Source organism: Rhinatrema bivittatum, chromosome 2, assembly GCF_901001135.1.
Source record: "Rhinatrema bivittatum chromosome 2, aRhiBiv1.1, whole genome shotgun sequence".
NCBI classification, from domain to species: domain Eukaryota; kingdom Metazoa; phylum Chordata; class Amphibia; order Gymnophiona; family Rhinatrematidae; genus Rhinatrema; species Rhinatrema bivittatum.
In genome coordinates this window covers 582,718,848-582,739,618 of record NC_042616.1, presented here as the reverse complement: position 1 = coordinate 582,739,618, position 20,771 = coordinate 582,718,848, and the positions used below count along the sequence as shown (strand labels likewise).

Below are 20,771 nucleotides of genomic sequence, written 5' to 3'. Positions count from 1 at the left end.
GGGTGAACAAGTCTTTGTATGGGCCAGGTAAGGTAAAGTCCTAGAGACTAGAACTAGGGTCAGATTCAAAGAGCAGGTTAGGCCGAAGACCAAACTGAAACTGAAGACTATGGCTGAAGACAAAGCAAGGCTGAGGCCAAAAATGAGGCAAAGCTGAAGCTGAAGACGATGCAAGGATGAGGCTGAAGACCAGGAAAGGCTGAGGCTGAAGACCAAGCAAGGCTGAAGATTAGACAAAGCAAGGTAAAGTGACCTGTTTGCTGTGGCAAAGAGGGAACATCATGTCCCACCATAGTGAGACTCACTGCACTCGTTGAGTGCAAATGCTCATGGGGCCATTCTGTTTGCAGCAAACAAAACACGCTGCTCTAAGCACAGCTATGCTTCTATAAGAAAATAGTTACTATCAGTAACAACGATCAATCCATTATCCATCACTGTAAAGAATCACTTTGCCAACTTTTACTCTTAATAGATTTATTACCATGAAATTTATTTTAATACCTGAGTTTTACTGTTGAAGGCCATCGGAATTATTAATTTTGCAGATCCTGGAGACATTTGCAACATATATTAACTCGTTTGTTTCCTGTAGCCCTGGATTTCAAGTGATTTTTCTATGACAAAGTATTTTCAAATCCTGGAGTAACTGGTCAGTGGCTCTTATCCAGGGTCAGCTTTTACATAGTGAGACTTGGGCAAACTTTGGGTAGGGCAGTCCACTGGGCTGTTCAGCCATTGGGCTGGGCAGCACCGATGATGAGACATGAGGAGGCAAAGCCTCCCCAAAGCCTGATGGCCTGTCTTCAAGCACCCCCTCCCACATACACACACACACACGCACACACCCTTGCCATGTGTACAACTGGCTGAAGGAGTGATTCTTAACAGAGCATCAGCTTCTTCACAGCTCAAACTAAGAAACTGGCCCCAAGCGGTCATGGAAGCTGATACACTAAGTGTTGATCCTGATGGATGTGGGGAGCCCAAAACAGAGCTGGGGATACAGCCATGGTGTGGAGTAAAGAATGAAAGTACCAGGAATTGGAGGCAGAGCAGGAAACCTACATCTTGTAGGGAGCTTGTACATGGGTAGTGGGGGAGCAGGTAGAATGAGACTGTAAATGAGTTAAGAGAGCAGGGAGAAGGAGGGAAAACTCAAGATAGGGGCATGAAGTAGGAGAGAGGATCCAGGATAGAGTGATTGGATCCAGGGAAAGAATTGATTGGGAGAGAAAGAAAAGGAGATAGAGAGGACCACAAACAGAAAAAGAGAGGACCAGAACTGGTGAAAAAGAGAGGGAGAGAGGACCACACTTGGAGGAGGGAAGACTGAGAGTGTATAGGTGATTGGAGTAGGGCAGACCAAATCTGGGGTGAAAGGGGACATAGAGAAAGTGAAAGGACATGGGGATGGGAGGAACTGGAAAGGGAATTTGAAGAGGGAAAGAAGACCCAAGATGGCAGAAGAAAGGGACTGGAGTGAGTGGAGAGGGAGAGTGATAGGTAGGGACTTTCATTTTCAGTTTTTATTTTAATTTTTTTTTCTGGGAATTTCTATGTTTTACAAAAAAGAAAATCAGTGAAAAAAATGACTGTTATAATCAACAGGAGAAAAATCAATGTAAAAGTCATTCCTCCAGACTTGGAGGGGGAAGAGAGAGAGAGAGTGCCTGGTGAGAAGGGAGGGAGAAAGCAGAATTATACCTGGAGGGACTGGAGAAAGAGGAAAGAATGTCTGGAGGAGAAGGGTGGACAGAATATCTGGAGAAGAGAGGATGCTGAGAGGGAGGAAAGATTGCCTGGGGAGGGAGAAGGGGAGAGAATGCCTGGAGGAAGAGATAGAGAGGAAAGAATGGATGGGGGGAATAGAGGGAGAGAATGTCTGGAGGGATGGGGAACGCCATCCATAATTTTCACCCAAGGCACTGTTTGCTGTAGAGCCAGCCCTGTTCATATTACACAGTTTATAGAAATGAAATGCTGATGGTCTATTTCAGGTTGCTTTTGGCCATAAATGTATTACTTCTTTATGTGAGTAAACCGTGATGAATTAGCACCAGATAGGACTCTTTAATAAGTGCAATTACATGGAGCAATTAAGAGTGTTCATTGTAGTAATTATGCAGTATATAACACATCCCTACTGAATTGTAGTTACAGTTGTACTGCCCTTAATATGAGCTGTTATAATTATATAGACTAGGGATGTGAATCGTTTTTCAACGATTAAAATTATCGTCCGATAATGTTTATATCGTCTTAAATCGTTATAGAACACGATACAATAGAAATTCTAACGATTTATCGTTAAAAATCGTTAAATCGTGTTAGTGCGCACTAACTCCCCGTTAGTGCGCACTAACTCGAGTTAGTGCGCACTAACTGAAAATGATACAAATAAACACTTTCCAGGTCACTGAAGGTCAGTTAGGAATGAATATGTGTTCCTATTGGCTGGCTGCCCTCTTATCTATTGATGTTACCAAGGTTACCACTGAGGTGATGGTTGGGGGGATGGGAAATGGAACTGGAAACTAACGAACACCAACAGAAAATGAAACAAAGTGTTCACACTTCCCAGGTCAGTAAAGGTCACTTAGGAATGAATATGTATGTATGTATTCCTATTGGCTGGCTGTGCTCTTATCTATTGATGTTACCAAGGCTAATACTGAGGTAATGGTTGGGGGGATGTGAAATGGAAACAGTTGGAAGCTTGACAAAAAAAGTAATGTAATGATCAGCACTCACGTGACTAGAACTTGTTTGTTTATTATTTTTGTTAGCAGGCACCTGAAATGCTAGTGCATGTTGAATTTGCCAATCACTGTGCATTTTAGAAAGGTGGTCCTGGCTGGAACTGTACACAGTTCAAATATATGTAATTGATTGTTGGTAAGTGTATTTTTTAAGTAGCCACACTGGCACAAGTATGTTTACTTTTCCTCCTACTTAACTCACTAGCTCAGCTTTGTAAGAAGGGCTTCTCTGCTTGTGTGTTGTTTTTGTTTGGTGTGAGGAGAGCAGAAACATCAGATCTTTATTCAATCTACTACAGTCATCTCTTACAGTGCCCTATCCCTATTAATACCAGGAGTGTTGTGATCTTCCTGCACACAGTGCCCTAACCCTGATACCAGTCTGAGACAGCTCCCTCCCTGCATTACTAGTGAGAGGCTGGCTTCACAGACAGGGGGGCGCTGCCTGACCCTCACTCCTGACTTCCCCCATGTCCCAGCTAGTGAATGGTGTGTGGGTGAGGGGGGGGGGAGGATGGTGAAGTCTGAGACAGCTCCCTCCCTGCATTACTAGTGAGAGGCTGGCTTCACAGACAGGGGGGAGCTGCCTGACCCTCACTCCTGACTTCCCCCATGTCCCAGCTAGTGAATGGTGTGTGGGTGAGGGGGGGGGGCGGATGGTGAAGTCTGAGACAGCTCCCTCCCTGCATTACTAGTGAGAGGCTGGCTTCACAGACAGGGGGGAGCTGCCTGACCCTCACTCCTCCGGGGTATTGTGATCTTCCTGCACACAGTGCCCTATCCCTGATACCAGGGGTGTTGTGATCTTCCTGCATGCAGTGCCCTATCCCTATTAATACCAGGAGTGTTGTGATCTTCCTGCATGCAGTGCCCTATCCCTATTAATACCAGGAGTGTTGTGATCTTCCTGCATGCAGTGCCCTATCCCTGATACCGGGATGTGTGCAAGAAGATCACAACACCCCCGGTATCAGGAATAGGGCACTGTGTGCAGGAAGATCACAACACCCCCAGTATCAGGAATAGGGCACTGTGTGCAGGAAGATCACAACACCCCTGGTATTAGGGATAGGGCACTGTGTGCAGGAAGATCACAACACTCCTGGTATTAATAGGGATAGGGCACTGTGTGCAGGAAGATCACAATACCCCTGGTATCAGGGTTAGGGCACAAGTTCTAGTCACATTGACTGATCACATTACTTGTTTTGTCAAGCTACCAACTGTTTCCATTTCCCATCCCCCATATACTGTCAGTAGGAAACTTGGTAACATGAATAAATAAGAGGGCAGCCAATAGGAATACATATTCATTCCTAAACTGACCTTAACTGACCTGAAAAGTGTCAAATTGTATCATTTTCAGTTAGTGCGCACTAACTCCCAGTTAGTGCGCACTAACTCCCGTTAGTGCGCACTAACTCGAGTTAGTGCGCACTAATCGGAAAAAACGATTTTTAACGATTTTTTAACTAAAAAATCGTGCCTAAGACGATTTTCTTGCCCTGCCACACGATTTCTATCGTTAAGACGATATGGAAAACGATTCACATCCCTAATATAGACTGGATAAGAGGACATAGACCCATCTGGTTATAACCGACATCAACAGATAGTACAGAAACAAAATAAATTTTCTGTGGCAAATTGTAATTATAATAGGTTTAAAATTAATAAAGGTGACAGTAGCGTGCAATAATTGCAGTTCATACTGATTTGTAGTTTTAGGTGTTTTGCTTGGCCTTTTGCTTTCTTGTTTTGTCTATGGTTCTAATGCCACCTATCCACACCGCTGGAGTAAACTTCAATCTACTTGTTGTCTGAAATCAGCCTGCTGCTTACCTTGCTGTATCATCTCTTATCGTAGTACTTTAAAAACAAAGTCGATGTATAACACCTTATGCTGCTCTGAGATCTATGGAAACATCCCAAATGACAATAGCCCTAAATTATGTACTGTTATTGTGGTTGCTATCATTAATGTTCAAACCTAAATCATTTTCATAATTATTAAAATATTTATTTATTTATTTAATATATATTTCTATACCGGACTTCACGAATGGAATTCACATCAGGCCGGTTTACATGGAACTTAGGGGAATTACAAGTGTAACCAAACAAGAAGGCTGAAACAAGCAAAGTTACATAAAACAAGGGCATTGAACTTGGGGGCTAAAGTAGCCAGGAAGAAAGGTAGAGCAGAAATAGCAACAAATAAATAATGTAAAACGGGTTATGAGGTTAGTAATTATCTCATTCCATGGGCTGAGTCCGAAGTGTCATTTTGACTAGGGGAAGGCTTGGAGGAAAAGCCACGTCTTCAGTTTGAAGGAAACAGTATAGTATGAAGGAAACAGAGTATAGTATAGAACAAGTGGTTGGCAATGTTTCTTGGCCAAATGCCAAAAAAACATCCATCATGTCTGAAGCCAAAATGCTTTTGTGTCTTGGAGGTCAGGAGGGAAGAGGTTGGATTCTCTCCACATTATAATCAGGCCTCCTCATTTCTTTCACTCTTCCATCCTCCAGGGCTGAGAGGAAAGGAAGAATGTCCCCAGTCACCCCCTGCCCCTCTCCCCTAGCAAAATTCTGCCACCTCCAGGTCCTGCCTCATTTTTCCAATTCTCCTGCCTGCAGTCCAGCCCTTTCAGACTTTCCGTCCCAGCGGTAATGATCTGGCAGTGCACGAAATCAGTGCAGCTGGCTTGCAAAGTCTGAGCATGCTCAACAGCAGGGCCATGGTGACCGGAATGTCCTAGCTTTTACCATATTTTTTTTATTTTTAAGATTATGGATGTTGTGTGATGAAGAGGTGAAGGCGTGGACAGAGGAAGTTGGTTCCTTCAGTGGGATAGGCGAGGGGGCCACACAATTAACAATGTGAATGGGCATAGTTGAAATGAGGAGTGGAAAGGAAGTGAGCAGGTTTGAATCTGAGACAATGGATAGAAGAGTAGTTAAGAGACCCAAGACATACTCAGTTTTCAAGCCATAGAAAGAATAATATTGTAAGGGGAAGCAAAGAATTAAATTTTAATTCTAGTTGAGAAAAGATAATGAAGGCTATACATAAAAGTATATGAGAATAAAGGCATAATTTAGACAAGATGGGCAGAAGGCAGTGATATCATGGAGGAAGCTCTCAAAGATTTTGTTACATTATTTGATGAAAATAAAAAGATGTCACCTAGCAAAATCAAGATAAAAAGAGGCCCTTGGTTTTTTTTTTCACAAGGATTCTGAATTAAATTAAGAAGATGAAAATCACACAAAGATAATTCCTCCATAAATAGATATAATAATTATTGCCTAAAGCAGACGAATAGCCGGAACTGAATTTTTTTGAGAGGCCCAAGGTTTCCATGGTTGGATTCTTTGGCCAGGCCCCTCCTACCTTGCCCTATCCCAACCTATATAGGTCTTCACAGCAGTGGCTACAAATCCCTTTTAATTTCTGGCAACACTTTATCTCGCTTGTCTCTTCACTGTCTTCCTGGCCTGTCAGTGTTGTTTCTCACTTTCTCTCTGTAGTTAAGGCAGCATTTTATATAAATGTTAATCTCTCAGGCAACTGAAGAGCAATTATGAGGATAACTTTTAAACAAATCCCCACGATGGCATATACACGCATATATGGCTGCAAACAGATCTACGCATGTATTTTATAGCCCGTGCATTTGATAAACTATGCATATCTCTACTCCAGAACATATGTGTGTATGTATGCTTACATACAAATACATTCAATGCTTTGAAAGTCAGTATATCAACATAAAACAAGAAAACTTTTCTTACCTATTTAAAAAATATACATGCATATATTTTAAGCCCAAAATTAAAATAGGACTTACGTAAATCAGGATTTACATGTGTAAGTCAGTGTATTTTTTTTTTTTAAATGTGCATGTCAAGAAAATTACCAGTTTCAACAATTAGTCCACCAGTTCTCCCAGTCCTTCTCCAGGTCATCAAAATCCTACTGGTTATTCAGCCTGAACTCCCTCCAGTTCACCCAGATCTCCCACCCAGTCGAAACTACACAATAAACAAGTTTAATATCACTTACACCAGATAAATTAGCAGGTGCAAGATCATGCAAATGTTATCCCTGCCCTAGAATACCCCTGGAGTGCCTCCTTTTTATGCATATCAACCTAATAAATGAAGGTTGACCGACGTGCCGCAAATGCGCAGTAGAGAACAACTCTACTGCGCATGTGCGAGCACGTCGGTCACAGCAGAGCGTCAGCTGCTTGAAAACATGGTGGCTGCAGCAGCGGCAGCATCGGCAAGGGGCAGCGGCATCGGCGAGGGGCATCGGCGGCATCGGCGAGGGGCGGCGGCATCAGCGACGGCATCGGTGGCGGCGGCGGCATCGGCGAGGGGCAGTAGAAGCGGCGGCATCAGCGAGGAGCGGCGGCGGCAGTATCGGCGAGGTGCAGTGGCGGTATCGGCGAGGGGCAGCGGCGGCATCGGCGAGGGGCAGTAAGAGGTGGCGGCGAGAAGCAGCGAACCCGGTGGTGAGGGAGGAGAGAGTGAGGGGGAGGGGAGGGGTGAGAGTGAGGGGAGGGTGAGAGGGGGAGGGGAGGGGGGAGGGGGAGGGAGAGTGAGGGGAGGGGTGAGAGGGAGAGTGAGGGGAGGGGAGGGAGGGAGAGAGAGTGAGGGGGGGAGGGTTGCCCGTTTTAACGGGCTTAACGGCTTGTATATGCATATTCAAAACTGAAAATATGCACCTATTTTTGAATTTTATATAATACGAGTAACCCTTTCTCCAAGGGCCGTCTCTCAATCAACTGCTTATCGGGGAGGAGCAGTTTCTCCTTCTTGCTCTTCCCGCTCTTTATTTTGCTGCCGCGGTTCTCCTCCTGCCACTTTGGGTCTCTCCACAGCTGCTGCCCTCTTATTTGATGTGGCCCTGCGGCACACCAGCTTTCTCTCCTGTAGCACACAATTGTGCCGTGATGGCTCTCCTGCTGTTCGCAATCTGCACCTTCCCGTCAGGCTTTTCCCATTCTGTGACAGCGGGGAGAGCGTTGGGGCCGGCAGGCAGGGACTGCAGCAGGTCTGTGGCACCAGAGAGAGACACCTCCAGGACTGATGGCAGTGGCATAAGCCAAGACTCAGTCCCTTGTGGCAACAGCATCTCCTCTTGTCTGCTTTGCTCCTTGTCGCAAGACCTCAATCACTGACAGCAGTGCAGGGCCTCTTCTATTCCTTCCCTGGCTATCAGCAGAGGCGCATACTGGGGAGCCTACTGGCTTTATGTTCCATGTTTAAGTGAACAGACCAGAGGGAGGACTGGTGGCATGATGCTTCTGTCACAGGCCGTATCACCTCCTGCGATCTTGGCAGACATCTCCTCCCTCCTAGGGCTGATGACAACAAGCTCTGGTTTCTACTCCTCCAGCAAAACTTTCACTTATTCTACCTTCCTGGTAAGTAGCAAAATAGATTCACACTCTCTACTCCTCCCCCATAGCCAGAGCTGGTGGCCTTCTTTGGTCCATTAGTCTCCATGGGGGAATTTTTCTCAACTTTTTTAAAACATTACTGTTGTAAAATATCACATTTTTCTTCTCCAGTAGCACACTTAATATTCCACCACCTTCGAGCCCCAGGCCGCTGGGAGCCATTTTATATAACCCTTTCTTTGGAGGCATAGTCTCCAAGGGCACACAAAATAATTTCTTTCTTTAAGAGCTATCTCTCTTGCCACTTGTCTCCTGGGGTGAGTCCTTTCTGTGGGGGAAAACTACTGCTTGTGGCCCAGGCAGTGAGGTGGAGCCCTCTGTCAGTGTGTGTAGCTGATTAATGTGGTGCTGATGCTTGGCTGGGAAAGATGATGCAGAACACAGGTCTGGGTACTCAAATAATAAATGTTTACTGATTGTTTCAGAAGTGAATCAAGGTCTATGAAGTAATAAATCAAAATACAGATAAGAGTCTTGCTCTCTCTGTGTATGTGCTGGCAGCGAACTCAGGTTCCTGGGTGGCTCCTAACTCTCCTGAACTGAGAGCATTAGTGTCCCTGGCTCTGGGGAGATCCTACGCTGTGAGGGAAATCTCCCTTTTACGCAATCCGACCTGAATTCCAGAAGTCTTCAGACAGTTACCCAGCCTGCACCTGCATCCCCAGGGGAAGATCCTGGGGAGGGTCTTCGAGAGTATTCTTATTTCTCCTGTCTCCTTTATGTGTGTTTGGAATGTTTACCTTCAACGTCTTCCACATCGTGCCCGGAGTTTGGTCCTGAATGATTGAGGTGCGCCGGATTCCTCCTACTTGACTGGCCCGATGCTCTGGTGTACATGGACTTCCTGTGGATGTTTGTTCCGTCTGGTAGCTGTTCTTCTGGCAGGGGGGAGGGGGGATTGGGTGGGGGAGGGAGGCGGGTGGGGACGGTGGGTACAACCTGTTGGTTACCTTGTTGTTGGAACTGATTCTAGCGGAGAGGGATAAGTAACCACCCGTCTCCGTATTGTTGTATGTTATTATTGAAAAATCCAATAAAACTGTTTTATAAAAAAAAAAAGAGGAGGGGTGGCAAACAAAATCTCCTCAAAACAAAACTGGATCTAAGTTACTTAAAAGCAAAATCTTCTCTGGAGTGAGCACTGTCACAGACTACAGATCCTCAGTTCCCAGGTTCCTGGAGCCAGGGAGGTGGGGAATGTGACCTTTTCCCGGAAAATTCCAATTCTCACTTCCATTCTCAAAAATCCTTAATTATAACTTTAAGAGTAGCCCCACACTGAGAGGGAGTGCCTGGCAGGGAACGCCCTTAACACAAAGCACACCTACAGGTCAATACAGTAAAGTGCGGCCACGGTTACCCTGCTCCTAACCCGCTTTCTACCCACTTTTCGGCCTTGTTAGCCCTTCTTGCGATACACAATCCCCTTTAACCTACTCTTACCGCGTCCTTAAATCCCCGGGCAACCCCTTCCGCACGCGGCATGTATATTAGATGTAAACGATCGAATTAGCTATTCCCTCCCATACAGTAACGCGCGCCCCGACTATCGCTTTTTTACCCTGCCGTTTTGCCACGCGTTTAACCTGCAAACTTACCGCTGCGCCTACCCTTACCCCTGCGTTAGAGGCAGGGGTAAGGGTAGGCGGCAAACTTTCCCCCAGCCCCCGCTCACCTGCCCTGGCCGCGTCCATGGGTGCTGGTCTCCGGGGCAGCCCCAGTCCTCTCCCCTCCTCCCGAAGCAATGAAAGCGGGAAAAAGTGAAAAAAAAATAAAATGCGAAAAAGCGAAAAAAAAAAGTTGCAAGAGAGAGAGGGGAGAGAGGACAGGCAATCCTACGCTCCACATAACGCCAAACGTCGTGACGTCACATCTTGAGTGGCCCAATTGCACGCACAGGGGCCGCTTTCGCCCGTGCAATGCGTCCATCTTCACGGGCAGCTGGAGGCAGGGGAGCCACTGTCCCTCGTCGCCGATGTCCATCTCCGGAGGGGGGCTGCAAAAAAAGTAAGTCGTTTTGTTGCTTTACACTGCCAGTCCTCTCTCCCCTCCTCCCGAAGCAAGGCTGCTTTTCGTGCCTTGCTTCGGGAGGAGGGGAGAGAGGACTCCCCCCTCTCTCTCTTGCTACTTTTTTTTTTTCGCTTTTTTTTTTTTTTTTTTCATTTTTTCGATTTTTTCCTTTTTCTTTGCTTGCTTCTGGAGGAGAGGAGAGAGGACTGGTAATCCCGAGTGTAGGAGAACTGTCTACTTCCTGGTACCTGTCATTTCAAATGTCATTTGAAATGACATTTGAAATGACAGATACCAGCGCTCTATACAGTAAAATGGGTTGCACGGGCCTAACGCTTCACGGATGCTTCTTAGACACAGCTTGCATTTGCAAGCTATTTACATACAGTATCGAGCGGTAGGTGAGCTGGACTGTGCATGTGGCAACTGCGGGTGCGCCCGGCACTAACGCAGCTCTTCCTACCGTTCCTTACTGTATCGGCCTGCTAATGAGGGGTAAAGACCTCATTTAGGAAGAAACTAAACAGAGCTCCTTCAAGAGCTAAACAAAAGCCACACCTACTCTCCTCTCATCCCCTAGTTATTAACAAGGTCAATCCACTCAGGCTGCCGAGAGGAGGAGCTGTAAGGTGGTATTCCTTGCAGATGATTTGTTGGCTACTAGGGACATCTCGTGATCAAACCCGTAGGAATGCTACATATGGAATTAGAGAGTAGAGGCTACTTATGCATGTAACATTTTAAAAATTCATCCCTATAAGAATAAGTTTTCATCCATGTATTACAGAACTTTTAAGGGGCTGGAAAGAGAGGGACAAATAATTGCCTGCCAAAAGAAAACAAAGACTTTGATAGCCTCAAACTTTTACATGACTAGTCCAAAGTCAGTGGTGTTTCCCATTCATGTTATCCCTCAGATAGCTACAGGAGATCACAGGCAGTGGTTCCTAGATATGTGATTCAGCCGAACCTTTTGGTTTGGCCTTTGTTATCAGCCCGCCGCAGGAAATTTGGTTTTCCATGGTTCAGACCAATTTTATTTCATCTCTCCCCCCCCCCCCTGCAACGAAGCCCGAAACCCGCCCCGAATTACAATGGGGATTGTAAAAGAAAAAAAAAATTCCAAACCGACCCCAACCCTTCAAATTTAATTAATTGCAACCCCCACCCTCTCAACCCCCCAAGACTTGCCCGACCGACCCCCCAAGACTTACTGAAAGCCCCTGGTGGTCCAGCGGGGGTCCCAGGAGTGATCTCCCACTCTCGGGCCATCAGCTGCCAGTAATCAAAATGGCATTGATGGCCCTTTGCCCTTACTGTGTGACAGGGGCTATCGGTGCCATTGGCCAGCCTCTGTCACATGGCAGGAGCAATGGACAGCTGGTGCCATCTTAAAAAATGGCGTGGGCCATCCATTGCTTCTACCATATGACAGAGGCCGACCTATGGCCCTGATAGCCCATCACATGGTAAGGGCAAAGGGCCATTGGAGCCATTTTGATTAGTGGCAGCTGATGGCCTGAGAGGGGGAGATCGCTCCCGGGACCCCGCTGGACCACCAGGGACTTTTGGTAAGTCTTGAGGGGGGTCAGGCAAGTCTTGGGGGGTCGTGAGGGTAGGGGGTTTCATTTAATTAAATTTGAAGGGTTGGGGAGGGTTTAGGTTTTTTGGTGTTTTTTTTTATGTGCCCTTTCTCCCCTTCCTGAAATACGATAAGAAATCCACACAAAATTTTGTGGGTTTTCTTATTGTTTCAGCGCCCTCCCGAAACGCGATGAAATAGGAAATATCGTCTCTATTTCCTATTTTGTAGCAAACAAATGCACATCCCTAGTGATTCCAGTGTCTCCAGAACCTATAACTACTGCTCCTTGCAAGCACTGACTCAATGGGACATGATCCTGCTGCTAGGGGTGGGGGCCTGAGCCAAAGGTGGCTATAGTTCTAGCCTAAAGTATGTTCTTCATAGTGAATAGGTAAATCTATGCAGTGTTTAGGTGATACAATCTGCAAGATAATTAATATACCATGAAACTTTATATTTTGGGATGTGTAATAATGAACATGATCTTTTTTTCTTGTTATTTCAGCCAACATTTGAGCCCATTCCAGTGTCCCCTGTTTCTTCTAATGGTATGCAGCTGCCGAGGAAAAAGCAAGTCTGGAAATCAGTTAACAGTGAGTATATCAACATGGAACTTATGTTCATTGTACTCTGCAAGACCAGACTTTTTTTAGTATTAGTTGAGAAGAACACTAGCACCCTGTTGTATAAAGTCTATACATTTTTCCAGGATCTGTAGTATAACAGCTCTGTTCCTAATTTAGAACATTACCTCTCATTCTTCAAAGGTACTCTTGTATCCTCACAGGAAATGTAGCTGTATTCTGTTTCATGAAATAATTTGGAATAATTAATTAGATAATTGCAATTACATCTCAGAATATAACCTTGCATGCAAGAATATGAAAATGTAAAGTAACACATTACATGACATATGGGCTATTTATAATACAGTCTCTTGCAATAGTTGGTCCAAAAGATTACCCCAATCAGTTAGATACTGGAATGAGTGTGGACGCTTGCTGCTGTGGTGTGGTTGATGTAGTCTGTAGGGTGAACCCCATAGGCCCTCACGGACAGCTGGTGTAGCTACACCAGAGAGATACTAGACTAAGGCTTCACCTATACCAGCCCCTTTCCCCATGGGTTGAGCCCTTGATTCCGGGGTCCAGCAGGAGTTTGGCAAGAGTCTCTATGAGCATTGCATAGGTAGTGATCCAGGGCCAGGCAAGGTTTGGAGGCAGGCGGCAAAGAGGAATAGTCAATGTTTAGGCATGGGTCAGAGGCAGGAGGCAAGCGAGAATGGTCAGTATCCAGGCAAAGGTCAAATCTAAGAGTTAGTCTGAAGTGTTATGCTGTGTTAAGAGTTAGTCTGAAGTGTTATGCTGTTCTAGTGGCGAGCAGTTATGCTGCTCGCCTCTAGAACAACATCTCTAGCTTTCTGTTCTTTATGCAGATGATCTCTTCCAGTTATCCCCATGTTAAACCATGTTACTTGATCCAAGTTTGCTCATCCTTGTTTTAATGTAATGCATTCTTTTGCACAGGTTTTTGTTATAATGTAAACCGAAGTGATTTGTAACTTGTTACAAGAATATCGGTATATAAGAGTCCTAAACAAATAAATAAATAATAAATAAATAAGTGGAGGCAAGAATGATTTATTGGTACAGCAGGAAGGGTAGAAGACAAGGAACACTGGATAAGATGAGGCTGGGCAGGCTGGAGACATGAGGCAAGGCTGGGCTGGAAGCAGGAACACTGGAGACTGGAATCAGGAATGCAGGAAAGCAACATGCACTGCACACAGGATGCAGTAGACCCATTGCTAAGGTAAGGTAGGGATGTCTGCAGGGCCCTTTTATAAGGCTGAGGGAGATGATGTTATCAAGGGGTGCCATGGCCTTTTCCAACCATGGGCCCTTTAAATTCAGTGATGTTGGGTGCACATGCACCTAGGGGGATGCACTAGAGGGTAGCATTTCTAGCGTCGTCCTGCCGCATGAAAGGAGGCCAGTGACATTTTGCATGGAAGAGGGGTCCATGTATTGGCAGTGTCTTGGTGAGTGCGGAGGCTTGTAAGCCACCAAATGTAACAGATGCAAATTGGAAGAAAATGTTCATTTGTTTGCACAAGCAATACCACAACAAATAATCTGATGAAAACATAACCAGGGAGATCCACACATGTTTAAATCAACTTTGATACTCTAATGTACAGTAATAGCAGAGTATTAATAAGCAATGTCTCTTCTGGTAATATAACTTCCATAGACACAAATGAGGAAAAAGTAATATGGGGTAGATTTTAAAAGGGTGCGTGCGGCGTACATGTGCGCGTGCTACCCAGCACGCGCACATGTACACCCGATTTTATAACTTGTGTGCACAAGTTATAAAATCAGGGGTCGGTTCGCACATGGAGTGCACAAGTGTGCACGTTGCGTGTGCCGACCCGCGCTGCCTTCCCCCGTTCCCTTCCCCCTAGCCTGACCTTCCCACCCCTTCCCCTAACCTTTCCCCCCCTAGCCCTACTCTAACCCCCCCCCCCCAAAAAAAAAAAAAGATCATACCTTTTGCGCCTGCCTCTGGGCAGGTGCAAGTTGTGTGCTCTGGCAGCCTGCCGGCATGTGATGCTTCAACACAGCAGCAATGGCTGCTGTGTCAGAGGCCTCCGGTCCTCCCCACCCCCGGACCGCCTTTTTTTGCAAGCCCCGGGACTTACATGCGTCCCGGGGCTTTATGCGCATTGCCGGGCCTTTTTAAAATAGGCCCGGCGCACGTAGGGCTTTTAAAATACAGCCTTATATATCTATATTTATATATCCAGCAGAGAACCTTAAAATAGGGTAAGTAACACCACTAATGTTTTAAATGATTTGAAAGATGCTTAATGTTGCAAGCTTTATTATACAATGGCAAAGAATATCAAAACTATTCAAAAGTTAAAATTGGTACAATAACACACATATATTTATCACCTGCCCTAGTCAATCATTCATCATTTACAACACTTCTAAACTCTTTAGTGTTATGCATTTATAGCATGTGTAAATATCCACATAAAACATTGTCAAAATATATGCAGAGAAATGAAACAAAAAACTTGCAATAGAGCTGGACTTCAAAAAAGATACTCTGTGAACTGCAAATGAGTCACATGGAAGACACCTTCATTAAAAAGGTGATACAGTTGAACAAGAAAGGATACTTTGTAATTGATTCACAGGAATGTTGTCCCAATGATGTTTCCATATCCTTTGTTGTCTCTGTTATACTTCTGCTATATCCTATATTCTCTCTGTCCCTACAAAGGCCTCTGTTTCGCCGTACAGGTTTCTTCAGGGAAAAATATGGTTCATAAATCTTCTTGCATTGATACCATGGACTGTATTTAGTGAAGAGAAATCAATCTCTTATTGTTGATTCTACTAGGAAAATTAAATATTATACATAATTGGGATAGATTTTATAAATCTACGCGCACGCGTACTTTTGTTCGCGCACCAGGCACAAACAAAAGTACACTGGATTTTATAAGATACGCCCGTAGCCGCGCGTATCTTATAAAATCCGGAGTCGGCGCGCACAAGGTGCACATTTGTGCACCTTGTGTGCGCCGAGCCCTGCGCGCGCTGCCCGTTCCCTCTGAGGCCGCTCCGAAATTGGAGCAGCCTCGGAGGGAACTTTCCTTCCACCCCCCCCCCCCCCCCGGCCCTATCTAGACCCGCCCCCTACCTTTATTCGAAAAGTTACCACTGCCTCCGGACAGTAGTAACTTACGCGCACCGGCTGTCTGCTGGTGCGGCAGGCCCCGACCCAGGCCGCTGTGTCGGGGCACTCGGCCACACCCGGACCACCCACATGCCCCCGAACACGCCCCGACCTGACCCCATGCCCCCTGGCCACACCCCCAACCACCCCTTTTTGCAAGCCCTGGGACTTACGCGTGTCCCAGGGTTTGCACACGCCGCCGAGCCTATGCAAAATAGGCTCGGCACACGCAGGGGCATTTTAAAAGGGTTACTCGCGTACCTTATGCACGTAACCCTTTTAAAATCCGGCCCAATATTGATATTAATGCCTGTATCTTGTTATTGTTTTTAAAAGATTTTTCAAACCAATCTTTCTTTTTAAGCAAATTGTCTAACCTTTATATGTAAATTTGCCAATTAAGTGACTCAAGATTTTAACTATTGTTAATGAACGGCTTGCTAAACACAGCATAATTATCTATGAATTTCCAATGAGAACCATTAAATGTTTAAAGTACAAGATCATAAACTATGCCTTTCAATTCTTACTAGTAGCCATAATGCTGCTGTCAATTTAATGTGTTGTATTGTACCCTCAGTACATTAAATAGACTGGCAAATCGGCATTTTTTTTTCATGAAAAATCATTTTTCAGCTTACTGCGCGCTAACGGCTTAGCACGCACTAACAAAAACTAATAAAAAGCAACAAAAAGTAACAAAAACTAACGGTAACTAACATTTTTTGTTAGTGCGCGCTAAGCCGAAAAACTATTTTTTACGAAAATTTGGGGGAAATGCAATTGTTTTATCGGTTTCCCGATCCATGATGATTTAGGAAATATCATACAAATTTCCTAATCATCCAAAAATGATTGCACATCCCTATTCTTTATCTGTTTGCCAAAGCTATAGCAAGCTTGGATGCATGGCTTCTCTTTAAACAAGGAGTTATAAAGCTATGCCCTTCACTTCTTAAATAGAGTTCTGTTACCTTCTTAGCGTTTTGGAAGCCTTTTCATGACTCTTTGCTGGAACTGTATCTGGAGCAGACTTAATTCAGTGGCTCCTTGCAGTACAAATGCTATGATATTAGTGTCACATCCTGGCTCTTAGCTGTTTGTATCCAGTGGTAATTTGTAAAGAACTTTACTGACCCCTGTGGAGAGCTCCAGACACAGGGATCCTCAAGATCAATTTGTATAAAGCTTTCTGGACCCCTGTAAGGAGCTCCAACACAGAGTACTGCCTTCCGCTGTACATTTGTAATTATGCTAATTCAGTTTCCCTATGTTCTAAGAATCTTTTCTTATCTGTAGCACGGATATTTCCACAGCCATCTAAACTGTTTCAATGTTGTGATAATGACCCAGCAAATGAGTTAGCAATTTAAGTATAATTGTGATAAATGTGGACTTTGTTATACCTTGAGGTTACTGTAAGGAGCAGTCTTATTTTTAAAAAAAATGCCTCCCATTGAATGGCTTTATTTAAACCCTTAGGATGAACTGTCTCCCATTAGTAGACGTATCGTTGTAACTGAATGGAAATATCGCCCCCTCTTGTCAAACTGAGTTCCTGTACAAAAAAAAAAAACATTTTAAATCTTGGACAGTATGATTGTGCTTGGTCCAATGTTGAGCCACCAGTGCTTCCATTTTCCTGGTTTGAATGCAACTTCCATGTTGGATCATTCTGGTTTTTATAGCCCTCTTACTGTGGCCAATGTAAATGTTATTGTGGGGGCATACTATAGCATAGATTACCTGTTTGAAGTTGCATGTATAATGTCCATGAAGGTAATGGGTTCTGGTGCTATTAGGTAAAGCAAATTGTTATATCTGCATTACATGACCGCACAAGACACATTTGCCACATGTGAACTGACCCCTAGGTGTTGAACTGGATGTGGATCTTTCTCTGGATGTATTTATAAGCATATCTCATAGATTCTGGCCTCTTAAATTCTCAAAAATCCGGGTCTCCTGAAAAGGAATAAGGTCACATAATATATTTCAATTTTTTTTCAAAATAATTTTTATTAATAGGAAGACGTTACACAAATCTGAGATAACAATAGCAGATGCAAACAGAAAAAAAAACTGCATACAAGTGTTGCACAAAAATGTGTGGTTCAACAACCAATCCTCTGTCAACGTACTCCCCAGTTTTCCGTTTTTATACCTTCCATCCACTCCGACCCTACCACCCCCACCCCAAATACCCAGCTCCAAAGCAAAACTGAGCTTAATAACACTGGGTACAAGGCCATATGGTCTTAAATGAGGTTCCGAGGGGGGGGTTAGGTTAGGGGGGGTGCGCGGTCTGTCTGTGGTATGCATGCGATATTTCAATGTTTTTTAATGATTTTTTGGATTTCACTTGTGCGGATGCAATTTATTTATGTGTTGAGTTTTATATACCATTGTTTGTTGTAGCCATCACAATGGTTTACAAGATTCAAACAGATTAATGGTAGTTTAACATTTGCTAATCGATGAAACAATGGGAGGGTTCATGGGAGGGGGGAAAAGAAGGAAGGGAGGGATAACATGGGGGTTAAATTGACAATTTTGTGTTTGCAGGGTAATACAGATGGTATGATTTGTTAATCTTAGAGACAGTTCCTTTGTAGAGTCCATCATAAGTTCATTGTTGTATGAAGATGGTTGTTGCTGGTTGTTGTTTTGTTCTTGTGTGGGTTTGGTTGGTAGTACTGATTAGTGTTTGGTTGTTGTGTTATTTGATTGTCGATGTAGACTTTGTAGAATAAACATGTTTTCAGATCCTTCTTGAATGTTTTAAGATTGATTTCTGTTCTCAAATCTTTTGGTAGGGAGTTCCATATTTTGGGGCAGGCAATGGAGAACGCTCTATCTCTTGTAGTTGATAGGTAAGCATTTCTGATGGGAGGGACTGTTAGATGAAATATATTGTTTGAACATAGGTTCTGATGGGCATTTAGGGGGGTTATTTTTAAACCAGTTTGTTCTTGATGCTCGTTGTATAGTAATTTATGATTGATGGTCATGGTTTTGTGTTCAATTCGGGATTTTATTGGAAGCCAGTGTAGTGAAATCAGATTAGGGGTTATGTGATCATTCTTTTTTTTCCAGTTAGAATTCTGGCAGCTGAGTTTTGAAGAATCTGAAGAGGTTTGATGTTGGTGTATTGTAGACCAATCAGTAGGGAGTTGCAACAGTCGATGGTTGAGAAAATTAGTAGCTGCAGTACAGTTCTGAAGTCGTATGAGTTTAGAAATGGTTTTAGAAGTCTTAGGGTTAGCAATTTGAGATATCCTTCTTTGATTTTGGTTGTTATGTGGTTTTTGTAGGATAGATTTTTGTCAATGATTACGCCAAGGTTTCTGGTGTGTGTGACAGGGGATATTGGGTTCATTTGATTGCCAGGTAAGAGCTGGGGTTGTGGTGTTGGATTGGGTTTTCTGTCCATGATGATTATTTCGCTTTTGTCAATGTTTATTATGAGTTTCAAATGTGTTAGAAGTTGCTTGATTGAGTCAAGTAGAGCAGATGTTTCTTTGTATGTTTCATCGAGGGAGTTTTGGATGGGAATTAGATGTTGTATGTCACCTGCGTAGAGGAAGTGGGTGATTTGATGATCATTTAGTAATTGGGAAATGGGTAGAAGGTATATGTTAAATAGAGTGGCTGACAGTGCTGGGCCTTGTGGAACTCCAGTGTTGAAGTTAAATATTTTGGAAATGTTGTTGTTGATTGATACTTGGTAGCTTCTGTTGGATAGGTAGGATGAGAACCATCGTAAGGTAGTTATACCAATTTCTGTCATAATAATAATAATAAGGTAATACACATGCCATTCTATGTTCAGGTTCTTTCTCCGATGGTTGTGTAGCCACTTTCTATTGGCATGTAATGCTTATTTGAATTCTCGTTTAATAATTCGGTGAGGGTAACCTCTCTGTAAAAATCTGTTCTTCATGTTTTCTACTTCAGTGATACTTCCTTCAAAGAACATATCCGCCTAAGGCGAAGGACTTGGTCCTTTGGGATGTTCTCTTTCAAATGTGTAGGATGATGGCTTTGAAATGATAAAAGTGAATTTCTGTCTATTTCTTTGTGGTGAATAGTAGTTTGCAATTTGTCTTCCTATTTGTACACAATCATGTCCAAAAAATAAAATTTTTGTTGAATTGTGAAAATAGAAAACTGCAAATTTACATCCTGCTGATTCAGCCATCCTTCAAACTCCAGAAGATGTTCAAACGAAGAGGTCCAAATGAAAAAAATGTCATCAATGAATATAACTCAAAACCTGACATGTTGCCAAAGAGAAGAGATATGGACATGCATTTCCTCAAATTTCGATACATAAAGGCATGCCACCAACAGAGTCATGGTGGCCCCCATTGATTTGATGGAATAAACTGTTCTGGAATTGAAAAATGTTTTTGGTTAGGGCAATAGCTGCCAAATCTGCCACAAATCATTGATGGCCAGCTGATAAGTCAGTGTTCTGTAATGACTCTTTGATAATCTGTATGGCTGCTGATTGTGGAATAATAGTGTACAGTGTTGTTATATCTGCTGTCACCAACCTCTCCATTCTGGCACACTCCAAAGACTCATCAAGTTTTTAAATGAAGTGGGTGGAATCTCTAATGTACAATTTGTGTAGAGGCACCAGTGGATTCAAAAACAAGTCCACATATTTGGATAGTGGTTCAAGTAGTAACCCAATTCCAATACAATGGGACTTCCAGGAGGGTCCTTTAGAAATTTATGTATCTTGGGTGCCAAGTAAAAATTAGAGATGACTGGATGTTTTTGAAGCAGAAACTCCAACTCTTTGTTATTAATAAAACCTTGTTGTTTGCTTGATTGTAGACTGACCAAGATGTCTTGGCATAGCTACTCAGTTGGGTCCTCTGTTAATAAAGTATAGAAATGTTCATCTCAAAGTTGTCATAGTGCTTCTGCTTCATATTTAGTTTGGTCCATAACTACCACCCCTCCTCCTTTGTCTGCTGGTTGTAACACAATAGAATTCTCATTGTGTAAATCTTCGCATGCCACAATTTTTTGTTTGGTACAATTGTGAAAAGGTTGGCAAAATGTCTTTTCCATCTGCCCTAAATCATGTAAAACTAGTTTTTAAAAAAATGTGGATCATAGGGTCTGGCTTTGGTGCAAAGCGCTCTGTTCTAGAATTGTTGACATCATTGG

The 20,771-nt window shown here is 43.7% G+C and overlaps 1 protein-coding gene across 6 annotated transcripts in view; it reads left to right on the top strand.

Annotated features, from left to right (window-relative positions):
- ARHGAP28 (Rho GTPase activating protein 28) overlaps nucleotides 1–20,771 on the top strand; it is a 547,343-nt gene that overhangs the window by 389,348 nt on the left and 137,224 nt on the right. For all 6 annotated transcript variants that reach the window (XM_029591030.1, XM_029591029.1, XM_029591034.1 and 3 more), the window contains one exon: nucleotides 12,337–12,424. In XM_029591030.1, coding sequence (XP_029446890.1) covers nucleotides 12,337–12,424 — 88 coding nt within the window. The remainder of the gene's footprint in view (nucleotides 1–12,336; nucleotides 12,425–20,771) is intronic.